General features: G+C 46.7%; 1 protein-coding gene across 1 annotated transcript; it reads left to right on the forward strand.

Moving 5' to 3' along the window:
* The first annotated feature begins 3,867 nt into the window (after positions 1 to 3,867).
* PLA2G2E (phospholipase A2 group IIE) lies at positions 3,868 to 6,802 on the forward strand. The gene is made up of 4 exons (XM_049772523.1): positions 3,868 to 3,907; positions 4,530 to 4,668; positions 4,774 to 4,880; positions 6,654 to 6,802. Exons 1-4 carry the CDS (start codon positions 3,868 to 3,870, stop codon positions 6,800 to 6,802), a joined length of 435 nt encoding a protein of 144 aa, XP_049628480.1.
* Positions 6,803 to 15,901: the final 9,099 nt, after the last annotated feature.

Here is a 15,901-nt window from a genome sequence, read left to right on the forward strand (position 1 = left end):
GTTCAGTATGGTATTACTAAAGTCTGTCCACCTGGGAAGTGAGCCCTTAGGCTGACAGGAAGCTAACCCAGCTCTATCCCCTGGACCCACAGAGAGAACTCTCTAGTATACAGACAGCACAGCCTGGGGGTGCTCACAGGAAAAAGGCCCTGGGAAGATGGTTTGCTATTTTCTTATTCCAATGACAACAGATGATGACGATAATAACGAGCTCTAAGCCACAAGGGATATGCTTACAGCCACAGAGGAAAAATAAAAAAGTTGCTGGGACAGGGCCTTGAGCCCTCCCCTCAGCTCCCTGCCAGCACCCTCCATGCTGAGACTTCCCTCAAAAGACCCAACTCCCAGCCAGGCAGCAGACAACACTATCCCCAGTGGAGGTTTATGTTTTGGCCCTTCAGGGTTGGGGAAGGAGAAAAGGAAGGAGGAATCAGAGTTATGGCTTCCTCCCATGGGCATGGCATCTACTGAATGCTCCTGCATTCCGCTTCCTTTTCATCTCATCCGAAACTCAGAAAGATAGATCTAATTAGCTCCAATTTATAGATGATGCAGCTTGGCTCAGGGAGATGACAAAACTACCACAGTCATCTCGCCCTAAGCAGTGGCTCTAACACTCAAGTCCTGGACCTGCCGATACCGATACTGAGAGCTGACATGTTCAACCACGAGTTGCCTCTAGTGGGAAACAACCCCAGTCACCACCTCCTGAGAGCCGCCTCCAAGCACCCCTTCACTGCACATTCCTCCTAGAAGCCAACCTAACTCTGGCCCCTACAAATCCTCTGTTTCCTGACTTGGTGGTCATGGTTGGCAGGGCCCCATGGGACTCAGTAGGGCTGGCCTTTCCTGGGCTACACCCTTCTGCTGCTGCAGGAAAGGGCTGTGAGCCAAATCTCCCTGGGAATCAAAGCTAATTTTCAGGTGTTTAGGAGGCAGGTCCTCAGTGACTCACTGTTTGAGTTCTCATGACCCAGGGCAGCCACCAGGGGCTGCTAAAGCTGCCCTCGTTAAATTAAAAGGAGGGCTGAGGCCTGGGGACACCCCCTTCCAGTTCCACCTGCCCCCAGTCCCACCTCACCCCCAGCCAGGGAAATGGTGATTCCTAGTGGCCCCATAATGCAGGCCAAGCAGACTCTACTCTTTGGCCCTTTTATCTCCCCCACTGCTGTCCTCATTCCCACCAAGTGGAGTGAGCCAACCCCAGCCTGAAAGGAGTTCCTGGAAGGTTCATGGGAAAGGGGGTACAGAGATAGCTGTCAGTATTCTGCCTGCCACTCCTCTTCTCACTCTTAGGTGATACCCCCACAGGAATTCTATACCTGGGAATCAGGCATAGAGTCTGAGAATATTTTCTGTCTTCTTGGAGACCAACCTTTACTCTCCAACTAATTCAAATCAGTTTCCAAAACAGTCCCAGTCTGCTACAGCCTGACTCTCCTCCTGGGCCCTGGACACTTTTGCTTGCATGGACCAAGAGACATACACAACAAATATTAAAACTGTATCTGTGGAGCCAGAGAGATAGCATAGAGGTAGTGTGTTTGCCTTGCATTCAGAAGGATGGGGGTTTGAATTCCAGCATGCCATATGGTCCCCCCAGCCTGCCACAAGCGATTTCTGAGCATAGAGCCAGGAGGAACCCTTGAGTACTGCCTGGTGTGACCCAAAAACCAAAGGAAAATAAAAAACTGTATCTGTGTGAAGAGAAATAGAACTGAGCTGGATTATAGTCTTGTTTCTTCTGATTGGAAAGAAATCAAACCACTCTCTCTTCCTGAAAGCATAGGTTCTGAGCACTGTGATTACTGTCCACACAGGTAATCAACTCTTGGGGCTACCTGGGTCCCAGTTCTGGGTGCCCCAGTTTGCTTGATGTAGAGTTGGCAGGAGGTGTGCTGTGGAAAAGCACCTGGAGAGTTTTCTCAAATGGACTTGGCCCAGGCAAGTAAAAGCCAGAACCCAGTTTGGATAGCACCTATGCTGATTCCTCCTGAGAAGGGGCAAAGGACAAGAGGAAAGGGATAAGATTAACTGTCTTTTTTGTCCTTTTTTGGTTTTTGGTTTTTGGGCCACACCCGGCGTTGCTCAGGGGTTACTCCTGGCTGTCTGCTCAGAAATAGCTCCTGGCAGGCACGGGGGACCATATGGGACACCGGGATTCGAACCAACCACCTTTCGTCCTGGATCGGCTGCTTGCAAGGCAAACGCCACTGTGCTATCTCTCTGGGCCCTGTCCTTTATTTTTAATAGTGGTGTTCAAGAGACTCAGGAGCACTTTCTGGCAATTCTTGATCTATGGGACCAATGGCTCGATATGAGGCCTGAGTATATGGTTCTACACTACACTATCAGGGATTACCCAGGACACCCCACATACTCAGAGTCTTCCAGAACAACATGGACTTTTGTTCAGGAGTTGTGGAGTGAGGAAATTGAACCTCAGTCAGCTACATTCATGACAAGCCCGTTAGCTCCTGTACTAGCCTTTTGGTCCCAGATATGAACAGGAAGGCTGAGGTTCTGATAAAGATAAGGATAAAGACAAGGTCTACACTCATTTAATTTGTGGTAGAACTGGGATTCCACCACTGCAGTGCCCAGCCCTGGATGTTGATGGAAGCAGCTGATCAAGTCACCCCAGTCACAAAGCAAGAACTGGGAGGGCAGGGGCAGGGTGAGGTTATGGAAAGCTTAGCTCTTCTCTGCAGTTCTGCCCAGATGGACTCCTGGGAGCAGCTCACACGGGCCTGTAAACAGTTTTCCTTGGATATTCCCAACAATGACAGAGCCAGGCCCTACCAGGTCAGGAGAGATTCCAGGCCTGCCTCCATCCAGAGGTTACCAGGTGAGTTCTGAAGTCAGGTCTCCATTCAGGTCTGAGGGGACTGCAGCCTTCCTGGGAGAACACACAGGGTCCGAGTCTGCTGTCAGGCACAGGTCTCATGGAACATCTACAGGTCAGACATTGCCAGAGCTGCAGAAACATGGGTTCTCCAGTGGACACATTCAAGAGCCTCTTTCTATAGCAGCAGTGCACAAGGCCACACTTCCTGAGAACTGGAGGGAGACAAAAGTCAGATCTGGAAGAGCATAAGAGAGAACAATAATAAAACAATCATTGGGTTCAGTTGGCTGAGTTCCCAGACCTCCCCTTTGTTTTGTGTTAGAGCCACACCCAGCTGTGCTCAGTGCTTACTCCTGGCTCTAAGCTCAGGAATCATCCTGGCAGTACTCAGGAAACCATACTATGTGCCAAAGATTGAACCCAGGTCAGGCATACTCCAAATCTTATAGGTTCTTAGACAAAAGATCCCTAGATATCATGCCCTAATTGGGGTCAAGTGGCTCTTTTGTGAGTGACATAGAGACTGAAGAATGAGCCAGGGGGCAGAGGACATGCTTCAGGAGCCAGTGGCATGGACACCCTGGCCATTGGCACAGGGACCCTGGCCTGGAATGTTAAGTTTCTTTATTCTCTGAGTCCCAGGAACTGTGCCCATAGAATGGGGATGAAAAGAACAGCAATATGTACTTGCAGAGCCTGCTCCCGCTCAGGCAGTGGATGCTGTCAGTGATGGAAGGATTAGTGGATGGTGAAGACAGAGAGGAAAGAGAGAGGCACAGATGGTACCCCCACCTCCAGATGCCTGGAAGCAGAGTCCATGGTCCAGGCTGACCCCTCCCCCAGGACTTGGCCCAAGGGCCAAGACCTGGAAGCAAGATTGCATCACTGGGCATTCGGGGGTTAATGATGGGGAGTGGACAGGACCCAGGTATTTAACTAATTGGGGAGGTGCCCTGGGATCAGAAGCACCCCTGCTGGTCCTCTCCTGCATCTGGCTCCTGTCACCTCCCCTCCCCAGCATGAAACCACCCCCTCTTCTGACCTTCTTGTGCCTCCTAGGTAAGTGACCCTAGCAACCTTCACCTGACCCCAACATGACCCCAACCCATTTGCCCAGGAACTCAGAACTCTCAACATGTCCCTGAGGTTGGCCCTGGGAAAGGGCTTGGGAATAAGGAAGCACTGCTTCCTTCTGACACTTGGGTATTCCTGAGGGCAGCATGGGCTGGCTAAGGGGGGAGAAGGCTGCAGATGGGTTGAAGGTGATGGGGAGGTATTGGTGGGGCTCCCTACCCCCATTTACACTACTGGGCCCTTGGATCTATCCTGCTGGAAGGGAGGCCACTTCTGGGACTTGACAGGGACAGAGGGCCCTTGGAGGGAAGAGACTCTAGTGGAAAGATCAGAACACACTCAAAGATCACTCAGGGGGAGATGGATATTTTAGAGAGAGGGAGTGAGGTGGGCTGGATGCACTTGCATCATGGGGACAAGGACTGGGGGTCCAGCAGTAGGTAACATGGAGATATGAACCCCAATCAGGCTTGGGCACTACTGGGAGTGGGGTGGGGAGCAGAGACACTCAGGCAATGTCTTGACTCATATATGAGGGGACCTTGGGGGAAGCTGGTTGGAGCGGGTGGGGCCCCAGACTCCGGAGGCCTCGCCCTCCTTCCCCAAGTGGCCCCGGCTGCCGGAAACCTGGTCCAGTTTGGGGTGATGATTGAGCGGATGACGGGCAAGTCGGCACTACAGTACAATGACTACGGCTGCTACTGCGGTATCGGGGGCTCCCACTGGCCAGTGGACGCCACAGACTGGTAAGGGGTAACCCGGCAGAAGGTGTGCTCTGGGCAAGAGGCCTTTGGGAGGGCCATGGTAGAGCAGGCCTAGCCCCCCAGCACCCAGCAGGTCCATGCCCATAGGTGCTGCCACGCACACGACTGCTGCTATGGGCGGCTGGAAAAGCTGGGCTGTGAGCCCAAGATGGAGCGGTACCTCTTCTCTACCAGCAAATGCAACGTCTTCTGCGGTGAGAGACCCACCCAAATGGGAATGGGGGGCTGCAGCTCTGGAGGACTAAGATTGAGGCCTCAGCACTGTGTGACCATAGGGAAGTCTGTCTCTCAGTCCAGGTGTTCATCTAGAATCCACTTTAGGGACCCCAAAGACCGCTCTGTTCCTGCCCTGGTCTCCTGTACCTCCTCCACTTAGCCCCCCCGCCCCCAGAGCATCTAGTGAGAGGAAGAGGGGTACTTGGGAAACAGAACTGAATCCCACTCCTGTGGAATCCAACTCTTATATACCCACCCAGGGCCTTGAAAAACCCCAGCAACAGATTCTGGAGAGGTCAGAGAGAGCTGGCGTACCCCTTGAGTCAGCATTCCTAGAGCTGGATTTCCCAGGGGGGCAGCCAGCTTTGAGAAAGGCTCATTTGGCCACCCTGATCAAGCCCAGGGTTCCCTAGAACCCCTCTCTTTCCTGGGGAAGAGCCTCCACACAGGTTCAGGCTGAGGTTCATCTTCCTGCCACAGCAGCTAGGAGGAGGCCACAGGCCTAAGTGGGTCCTTAGGAAGGAGCATAAGGGCTGTGGAATTTCAAATGCTCAGAAAAACCCATGAGAGGAGCAAGCAGGACCAGTCTTTGGACCAGCTGATGTGGATCCAGCTCTGGCTTCTATAGCCGTCCATCCTCAAGGTGGACTGAGCCATTGCAGGCTCCCATCACTGTGGATTTCCTCCAGGCTGGGACAGGGAGTGGAGAGGTTGAGTGGTTAGGAACTCATTTAGGGACTTCATTTAGGGACTTTATTAGGGACTTCATTTCCACCCACAGTGTGACTCTGGACAAATAGTCTAGCTCTCAGAAACCTCTGCTTCTCCCTCCCTATCTAACAAAGGGATCTCCTTCATCTCCCAGCTTAGTGACTGGGCAACACCTTCTAATTTCAGACCTGGCAGAGGCCTGGTGGGGTGTAAAGGCAGACCTGAGAAGGTGGCCATGAGCGGCTCTGGCAGTCGCAGAACTGTGATTTACATTCACAGGACCAAAGGGGTCAGAAATGCTCTTGGAGCATTTGGAGTACCAGAGAGCAGAGGAGTTCTTGGGCCTCTATGCCTAATACCAGCCTTTGCCCCCAGACTAAGTGTAGGTCCACAGGTGCTGAGCTATCTGCAAAAAAAGTGAGACCCACCTATTGAATGTAGGTACAAGCCCCCTAAATCCCCACTCCAGTTCCCAAGTGGCCTCTGGAATGGAATTGGGCTACTCTGAGAGTTGTTTGAGCCACAGAAATGAAACTATTATGCTCCCAGATCCTGTGGAAACATTTAAAGACCCAGAAGCTGAGGCCTGGAGCAATAGCTCAGCAGTAGGGCACTTGCCTTGCATGCAGCCAACCCAGGATCCACCCTAGTTCAATCCCCCCATCCCATATGGTCCCCTGAGCCTGCCAGAAGCCATTTCTGAACACAGAGCCAGGAATAACCTCTAGCACCACTGGGTATGGCCCAAAAACACCAAAAAAAAAAAAAAAAAAAAAAAAAGGCCCATCAGCAAGTCTCATGATGAGAAAGGCCTGCTGGGCTTCATGGGGGAAGAAGGAGAAAGAACAGTTCAGAGCTACACCAGCATCCCTAGCAACCCGAGCCTCAGCAACCCTCCCCTATTTCTCACCCACCCACAAACATCCCCTGAGAAAGGGCTTTCAGCAAAATGTGGCTGAGTCTGCCCAGGCTCAGTCCCTTTGTGTGGGAGGGCCTGAGGTCTAAGCTGCCCTGTCCCTGATTTGCTGTCTCACACGTAGGCGGCAAAACTGACTGCCAGCGTCAGACCTGCGAGTGTGACAGGAGGGCTGCTCTCTGCTTCCGCCGCAACCTGGACACCTATGATCGCAAATATGCCAACTACCCCAACAAGCTGTGCTCTGGGCCCACCCCGCCTGACGAAGGCTGACCAGCCTCCACATGCTGGAGCCCCAAGCCAGGAAACACTGATGCCGAACACCCTGATTCCAGAAATTTCTTCTGCCTTCTCCCAACAGTTCTCTATTCCTGCAGGCACCTCTTTAGCAAGAGCAGGGCCCCAGAACCCTTCACCCCTTTTACTGAACCGCTCCTCAATTCCTACTTGTGAATGGTATTTCCTCTTAATTTAAGGACTCTTAGATTTATAAATCTATCCCCAAGGTATTGTGTTGGTTTACAGTTATTCTTTTTTGTTTTTTTTGTTTTGTTTTGTTTTGTTTTTTGAGCACCTACTATGTATCAGAAGGTGCTAAGCTTTGGCATACAAGGAACACCAATCCCACATGAATGACTCCTGCATGCAGCGACAACATCATCCTTTGATTTGAATTGGCCATGCCAGTAACTTTTATAGCTCCATTATTTTTAACATTCTAAAAATACTTCCCAAGGCAATAATGGCAATTTCTGGAAAAACTACATCTTGCCCAATGCAGTCATGTAAGAAATATAAGAAATGCCAGTCAAGAAGCCAAAATGATTGCACAGGAGTTAAAGAATTTGTGTTAAAAGCAGCCAGTATGAGTTTAATCCTCAGCGCTACTGTCAAGAATGACCCCTTATCCCTGGCGTCCTATATGGTCCCCCAAGCCAGGAGCAATTTATGAGTGCATAGCCAGGAGTAGCCCCTGAGCATCACCGGGGGGTGGCCCAAAAAACAAGCAAACAAACAAAAAAAAGAATCATCCCTTAGCGCAGAGTCAGCTTAGCCCTATGCACCTCTGGGTGCAAACAAAACAAACCAAAAATGATAGCTTTAAGGTACTGGAGAGATAGTACAGGTGCATAACAGGTGTGGCCCAAAACCAACAAAGAGATAGAAAAGAAAAAATTCCAATCAAAATTACTCCCACTATATTATCAGTCTTTCAAGTCTGCCACACGACAAATTAGAAAAATCTCCCTAAATTATCTTATCCAGAGCCAACCTTTGATGGACAGGCATCCAGGAACCAGAAATAAGGGAAGTTCTAGCTGAGAGAGTCTCTTCAATTCCAGTGGAAGTTCATTTCTGCCTGAATCTGACTGACCATTGACTCTCTGTCTCTGTGATTGTCAACATAACCCAGAATATGCCCAGGGCAGGTGCCTGGGCAGGGCCAAGTGCCTGACAGAGAAGAAAGTTTTCAACATCATGGAACTAACCCAGAGGCCAAAGAGATTGTAATGCACCAAAGGATTCTCACTAGGTGGAATTAATGCCTCAAAGCCATGTATTATGCTCCAGCAGTTTCTACTCCTGTGAACGTAGGTGTAATGATTCTAGTATATATGATCTACTGATGTAATCTTCCAGAGTTGGGATGTGCCTGCTCAGTATGATAAGAGATGTAATAAAGGCATTGCACAAGGCCAGGCTCACAGTGGACACGCAATGACTGTTCTTCTCCTTTTTATTATGGTATGCAAAAGCTTCAAGACTTTGAGAACAGGAAAGTGTAAAGAAATCAAAGGGATGCTCTTCATATTGTTTCGAACGTGAAGTTAATCTGTGCTATCAAAAAAAGTTTAGAGCTGGAAAGATGGCTCAAAGAGCTGAGTTCATGCTTTGCATACAGAAGACCTAGATTCAATCCTCATTGTCACATGCTTTTTCAAATAGCACAAATAGTAACCAAGCTGAGATTATCTCCAAGCACTGCTGATTGTTACCCCAAAACTAAAAAAATAAAATGATCATTTTTGTGTTTTTGTTTTAATTTGGTTTTGGTTTTTGGGTCACACCCGGCATCATTCAGGGATTGCTCCTGGCTCTGAGCTCAGAAATTGCTACTGGCAGGATCAGGGGACTATATGGGATGCTGGAATTCAAACAGCCACACATCCTGGGTTGACTGCGTGTAAGGCAAACACCCTACCGCTGTGATATCTCTCCAGCCCAAAATAAACATTATTGAAGGGTAATCAGATATGAATGCTTTGCTGCTGTAACTCAATAAAAACCTTAATAAAGAATCAATAGTTGAACCAGAGAGGTAGTATAGTATAGTGGGTAAGGTGCTTGACTTGCACACAGTCAACCCAGGTTCATCCTCAGTGCAATTTATGGTCCCCCAAGCCCTGCCAGAAGTGATCCCTGAGTGCAGAGCCAAGAGTAAGTCAGGAGAACAACCAGATGTGATCAAAGATCAGTAAAGAAAGAAAATCATGGAGGCTGGAGCCATAAAAAAGTGGATAAAGTACTTGCCATGTGTGTAGTTGACCCAGGTTCAATCCCCTGCATTCCACATGGCCCCTTGAGCATGCCAGGAGTGATTTCTGAATGCAGAGTCAAGAGTAACAACTAAGCAACACTGGGTGTGGTCCAAAAGCAAAAATAAACAAAAAAATTATCAGTGGACCAAGAAGATGGGTCAAGAAATGGTAGCATCTGCTTTGAATACTGAAGCCCAGGGTTTAATCCCCAGTACCTCACAGTTCCCTATACACCGAGAAATGACCTAGAGCTTAGAGTTGGGAGTAATCCTCATACTAGTACCAAGGATGGCTCCCAAATTGGAACAACAGAGCTCAGTTATAGAACATTTTGCCTTACATGCAAATGATGTCATGGGTTTTATTCTGGTATCATCGGGTAAGATCAGTTTTTAACATAAAGAACTGGGGAATCTCCTGCCTGCTACTTTGCCATCCCAAGTGAGGCTGCCTTTAGTTGACATTACTGGGCCTACTACGGACAGTAGGTGAGTCCCTCTCTTCCTTCGACACCCACACCTGACATGTCCCATGTAAATAGGCCCATACTATAACTCGATCCTGACCAGCCTGCTATTTCACCACCCTAGGAAAGGAAGAAAGAGAAACCTTAGCTTAATCCCTCAGCATCTTCTGGTGAGGGGGTGAGTCTAACTATATTCACCCTCAGCACAGCAAGAAATTAGAAAAACAATAGGGAAACATGTAGAAATCCTCCCTAGCTCAATGAGTGAAAACCAGTATCTCCAAAGACATAAACAACACCAGTAAATCCTCAGACAGACAGTGTCTTTAGAGACACTATGATGATGTCAAAAAGTTCAAAGAAATTATGACACAGGTAGTCAGCAATTGCAAGAAATTTTAAGAGCTCAAATGAAAAATCTACTACAGTCGGAAATGAGAGATGAAAAAAATGATAGATGATATCAAAAGTAAATAGAAGCTCACCCACAAATGTAGTCGCCATGTTCGAACTGGGCCAGCTCCATAGATTCACTCTTTACTTGAATGAGATATAAACATGTATGTATGGCTACATAGGCCAGGCAGTAGAAAGCTGGACCTTTCAAGAGGAGAGGGTGGGCCAAGCCCTTGCCCTGCCAAAACCATGTTTGCTGCCTCCAGCATCCAGAATCAGTTTCTCCAGGGGCTGGAGCCTTGGCGCAGCTGTAAGGCTTTTGCTTTGCACGCAGCTAACCTAGAACAGACTGTGGTTAGATCCCTGGCGTTCCATATGGTCCCTCAAGCCAGGAGCAATTTCTGAGCGCAGAGCCAGGAGTAACCCCTGAGCGTCACCAAGTGTGGCCCCAAAACAAAAACAAACAGAATCAATTTTCCTAAAGGCCCTGCCTCATCACTGACCCTCTACAACTCTTTTCAGGGACACCGATCTGACCAAATTTTAAGTACGCAGGTTTTAGGGCTGATGTATGTCACCAGGGTTCTTTGGAGCTAGTGTGGGCATCTCCCCCCTGCCCTATATCTGCCTTCTTACAGGATCCTGCCAGCTGAGTACAAACCCCTAAAAATCATATCAATAATTGTGCTTTGAATTTCTAGACAACTTAATTTGTTTGATGCTGTCATCCCTAAAGGATGACAATTTAACAGGATGGACAGCTAACAACAAGATCTTACTAAAACTTCTGCCAGTCTATTAATGACTTCATTGGAGATGCAATAATTTTCACAAATGTGTTTGCTACTGTATTTTATCTTTTTTCTTCTCTACCATTTTATTTTTTTCTATTTTTTCAACAACTTTGCTTCCATCTAAAAATAAATGTATTACGATCAATTATGTCAACTATGTGATGAATTTTCTTTAAACAAGATTTTAAAAGTTAATAGAAGCTCTGATCAGCTGAACAATGGAAGTTGCTCAAAAGATTGAGGAGCTCCAAGATGAGAAGGAGGAAATCACTAAGAAACAGGAGAGGGGCCGGAGAGATAGCATGGAGGTAAAGCGTTTGCCTTTCATGCAGGAGGTCATCGGTTCGAATCCCGGCGTCCCATATGGTCCCCCGTGCCTGCCAGGAGCAATTTCTGAGCCTGGAGCCAGGAATAACCCCTGAGCACTGCCGGGTGTGACCCAAAAAAACCAAAAAAAAAAAAAAAAAAAAAAAAAAAGAAACAGGAGAAGGTGGAAAATTGACAAGAAATGAGCAACACACTAGGGAACTAAGAAATATCTTCAACAACAAAAATATATAAGAATCATAGGATTATCTGATGAACAAGAAGGGAAATATGATGACAAAATAACAGTTAAAGAAACCATTGATAGGGGCTGGAGAGATAGCATGGAAGTAAGGCATTTGCCTTGCATGCAGAAGGTCATCCCATATGGTCCCCTGAGCCTGCCAGGAGCGATTTCTGAGCATAGAGCCAGGAGTAACCCCTGAGTGCTGCTGAGTGTGACCCAAAAACTGGGGAATAAAAAAACAACATTGATAAGAATTTCCCAGAGTTGGGGCGATAGTAAAGTGTTTGGCTTGCATGTGGCTGACCGGAGAGGGACCCAGTTCGATTCCCAGCGTTCCATATGGTCCTCCAAGCCAGGAGCGACTTCTGAGCGTGTTGCCAGGAGTAACCCCTGAGCGTCACTGGGTGTGGCCCAAAAACAAAAACCAAACCAAAACAAACAAACAATAATGCTGCGAATAGTTGCCCTCTACTAGTTTAAGAAAGGTGTGCTTTACTCTTAACTTGGTAAGGAACTTTATACATTTTTAATAACAAATTAACATCTTATTTATATATTGGTTAAAATCACTTAGTAATCAATCATCACAGATTGACTTCTATTACTTTCTGATAATTACATTTGCCATTTCTTTGCATGTAATATGAAATAAATGTGCTACAGGACTGCTGCTAAGGGGACAGGCTGCTGAGAGAGATCCTTGGGACACTGATGGAGAGAGAGGGACATTGGTCATAAGATAGGTATTGAAACATTATATGACAAAAGAAACTCTTATTATTGGGGCCAGAGCGGTTGGCGCCTTGCACGCGCTAGCCTAGTACAGACAGCAGTTCGGTCCCCTGGTGTCCCATATAGTCCCACAAGCCAGGAGCGATTTCTGAGCGCGTAGCCAGGAGTAACCCCTGAGCGTCACCGGGTGTGGCCGAAAAAAAAAAACAAAAATATTCTATTATGAACAATTTTGTGGTCATGATGTCTTAATACAAATGAAAAGAAATAATAAATAAAGCAAAAACTGAAGGTAAAAGGTGGGTGAAGATAGCTGCATGTGTTGGAAAACGTGATCCTGAAGCGCCCTCTGGTGTTATTCTATAAAAGTAACAGGACAAAACCTAAATTTGACTTAAACCAGAATTTGTCTTTATGGGAGAGGGGTTGTTTCTGATCTCAGGAAATCATCCCCTTGCATTTTCAATAACCAAGTTGCTAAATAAACAAATAAACCCGTTCAACCGTCTTAAAAGTATGGTGCCTTAGCATAAGCTGAGAGCATATGGTCCAGACATGATGGATTTAGATATCAAAGAGACAAGTACCTGGAGACCTTCCTTCCATAACTATGAGGCAAAATTAATGCCAAACATAAGACCAAGAGCCTGGAATAGCCCATTTCCCACCAGGGATCAATAAATTTCTGGTCAATGAATTCTCTGTAGCATGCATGCATATTTATGCTGCATACACTCTGGTGACAGATTTGTGGAAAGCATCAATTATAAGAACCTAAACTCAGGACCAGAGGATCCTGGTACAGACCCTGGCTCTGACACTTAGCAACAATGATCTGTGCAGTGCTTCAAAGCCTGGCATTGCGAGAGGAATGGTTAGAAATACAGTATCTTGAGCTGCAGCAAAAGTACAGTGGGTAGGGCTTGCAAGTGGACAACCTGGGTTTGATCCTCAGTATCCCATATAATATGTTTCCCCAAGCACTGTCAAAAGTGATATCTGAGTGCAGAACAAGAAGTCCTGAACACCACTAAGTGTGACCCAAAAGCAAAAAAAAATTTTTTTAATTAAATATCGAAATCTTGGACGCCATCCTTGCCTGCTGAGTCAGGATCCAGAAGCTAACCAGATGCCCCCCCCAGACTTGTACACATATTAAAATCTAAAGTGCATTGATGGGGCCAGAGAGATAGCATGGAGGTAAGGTGTTTGCCTTTCATGCAGAAGGACAGTGGTTCAAATCCTGGCATCCCATATGGTCCCCCAAGCCTGCCGGGGGCGATTTCTGAGCATAGAACCAGGAGTAACCCCTGAGCGCTGCCGGATGTGACCCAAAAACCAAAAGAATAAAAAATAAAGTGCATTGATATATGGCCACAATCTCAGTTTTGGCATTTATCAAATCAAACTATGACAGTTCTCTGACAGTTGGCTGTGATGAGGTAGGCGTGTGTGAAAACATACAAAACAATCCCTAGCACATTATCCATATTCATGTTCTGTCAGTGAATGAATGAATGAATGAATGGCTGTTAAAGAACAAGACTTGCTATCACTAAGTACAGGGCATCTGCCAAGCACAAAGTGTTTTAATGTTTATTAATTCATTGAATAAAAGGGGCAGTGAATTTAAAAATGAGATGGAGAGGGAGAATAGATCAATGATGAAGAGACTGGCAACCAAATGTTTCATAGTTTTTCTCTGCAATTTGGAAGGATTTACTTAGTTTTTTGTTTCTATACCGTTTTTCCCTAACAAAATGTATTAACAACGTGTCTGGGTAAATAACACTCTGAGGGGCCAGAGAGATAGCATGGAGGTAGGGAGTTTGCCTTGCATGCAGAAGGACGGTGGTTCAAACCCCAGCATCCCATATGGATCTAGAGCCTGCCAAGAGCAATTTCTGAGTGTAGAGCCAGGAGTAACCCCTGAGCGCTGCCTGCCAGGTGTGACCCCAAAACCAAATAATAATAATAATAATAATAATAATAATAAAAACGCTCTGCATATGTGATTTAAAGTTCTAGTTACATTGGCATTCTCGAATGAATTTCCAACCAACTTTGATTTCTTGGTCATGGAGCTGGAGACAGGTACCAAGAGGGCTTAAAGCGCATGCCTTGCATGAGGCCAATGCCAATTCAATCCCTAGCACCACATGGTCCCTCAAGTATCACTGGGTTGGCCCTGGAAGCCCCCTAAGTACTGACAGTGTAGCCCAGATCATTCCTGATACTACCAGGCCTGAGCAGCTGTGCATCCTTAGGCCTGAGAATCACCAGAAGGGCCCTCCTAATTCACCCCACAAAATATTTTATGGTCATTCATCTGCTGCTTTGTAGTGTCACCACTGAAAAGCAGAATACTGCATAAAGCTCATTCTTGGCTACTGGCTCTTTGCTGGATGATGGAGATCTGAGGCAGGCATGTCACCAGTCCAAAGTATACATCCATTATTCCACATAACATGAAGTAATCGAGCTTAAATGAGTGGCAGAACCAAAAGTCAATCCCTCACCCAATAGATGCTAAAGAAGTGTGTAGGAAGTCAGGGAGGTAATGCGGGGATTAGGGAGATGGACTGCAAGTACTTCACCCAGTCTAGATCCCCAGCACCACAGTACCAAAGCACAATATACTTGGGTCCTAGCATCAATTGATGACCTGGTCAGCCAAGAGTCGATGTGAGTGGGTCCTGGGACCTTCATACAAGAGAAATATGTTCAACTGCAGGTATAATATATAGCAAATTAGAATTGTTTCAAGGAAGCAGCATTTGAGAAACACTATCTAGATTTGAATATCCCCATGACTCATAACCTTGAGTGCTATTTTATGTTATGTGGTACATTTGAGTATCATTAATCTTCAGAGCTGACGTCCCACAGAGGCAGTAGGCAAACCTGCAGAGATGATGTGCAGTACTTTACATCAAGGGCTGTCCCTGTCACGCATTCCAAGGTCAGCAAAGACACGGTAAACTCCCAACACTGCAGAGGACAGGCACAAAGGAGCAGGATACAATTTTCAGAACTTGTTAAACAAGCACTGTGGCCATCCTCAGTACGAAAGGCCCTAGACAAGCGTTAGAAGAAGTTCCCAGTCTTTCTCTAAACTCACCACCCTTTACAAACCCTGTCTTCATAGCCGAGACAAATGACTGAGGATTTGCTTTTGCTGTCTGCTTCTACTGCATACTACTTCCATCTCTGTTTTGCTGTCTAATCCATACAAATGACACCTCACCCACCAATCTTTCCTAGATTTTCCTCTGCAATCAACATGTCAATGCCTCCTTTTATTTTTTTAGCATATGACCTCTCTGGGTCAAAGTTCCAGGTCCACTCATGCTCCTAGATTGGGAACATTTTATGTTCTGTTTTGGGGCCATACCACAAGATGCTCCAGGCTTACTCCTGGCTCTGTGCTCAAGGATCACTCCTGGCATATTGGATATACAGACATCCAGGAAATACATAATCTTCGCTAGAAAGATGACAAGCTGAGGAGAGGAGCTAAAAAGGTGATTTGGGGACCCATAATTACTAATTCTCAGAATGCAGACACACTTAGAAAGCACCTTCTTGGTGGAAGTCCTGTATTCATTTGTCTGCCACCTCTCCCAGAAGACAATCCAAATTTTTGCTTTAGCTATTCCAGGCCCCTTTGATATGTAAAGGCAAAATTAGGTTAGATTAGCAATAGATAGGCAGTTATTAATATTTGCCCTTCATCCTGTGTTTACAGGTTCTAAACAATATATATTGTACATGGAAAACACTCAGGACTTTGCCCACAGACTATGATATCCAATCCCTTGCTTTTCTCTTATGTCTATCTTGTTTTCTTAATCCTCACAGTACCCCTGCTTTAGGCCCCATTCACCAGGG

This window comes from Suncus etruscus, chromosome 4, assembly GCF_024139225.1.
Source record: "Suncus etruscus isolate mSunEtr1 chromosome 4, mSunEtr1.pri.cur, whole genome shotgun sequence".
Taxonomy (NCBI): domain Eukaryota; kingdom Metazoa; phylum Chordata; class Mammalia; order Eulipotyphla; family Soricidae; genus Suncus; species Suncus etruscus.

Bases quoted from the DNA above. Each gene is read 5' to 3' on its own strand.
- PLA2G2E (XM_049772523.1), top strand. From the start codon at position 3,868: ATGAAACCACCCCCTCTTCTGACCTTCTTGTGCCTCCTAG. The intron at 3,908-4,529 runs GTAAGTGACCCT...TCCTTCCCCAAG, and splicing joins GACCTTCTTGTGCCTCCTAG to TGGCCCCGGCTGCCGGAAAC. The intron at 4,669-4,773 runs GTAAGGGGTAAC...CCATGCCCATAG, and splicing joins CCAGTGGACGCCACAGACTG to GTGCTGCCACGCACACGACT.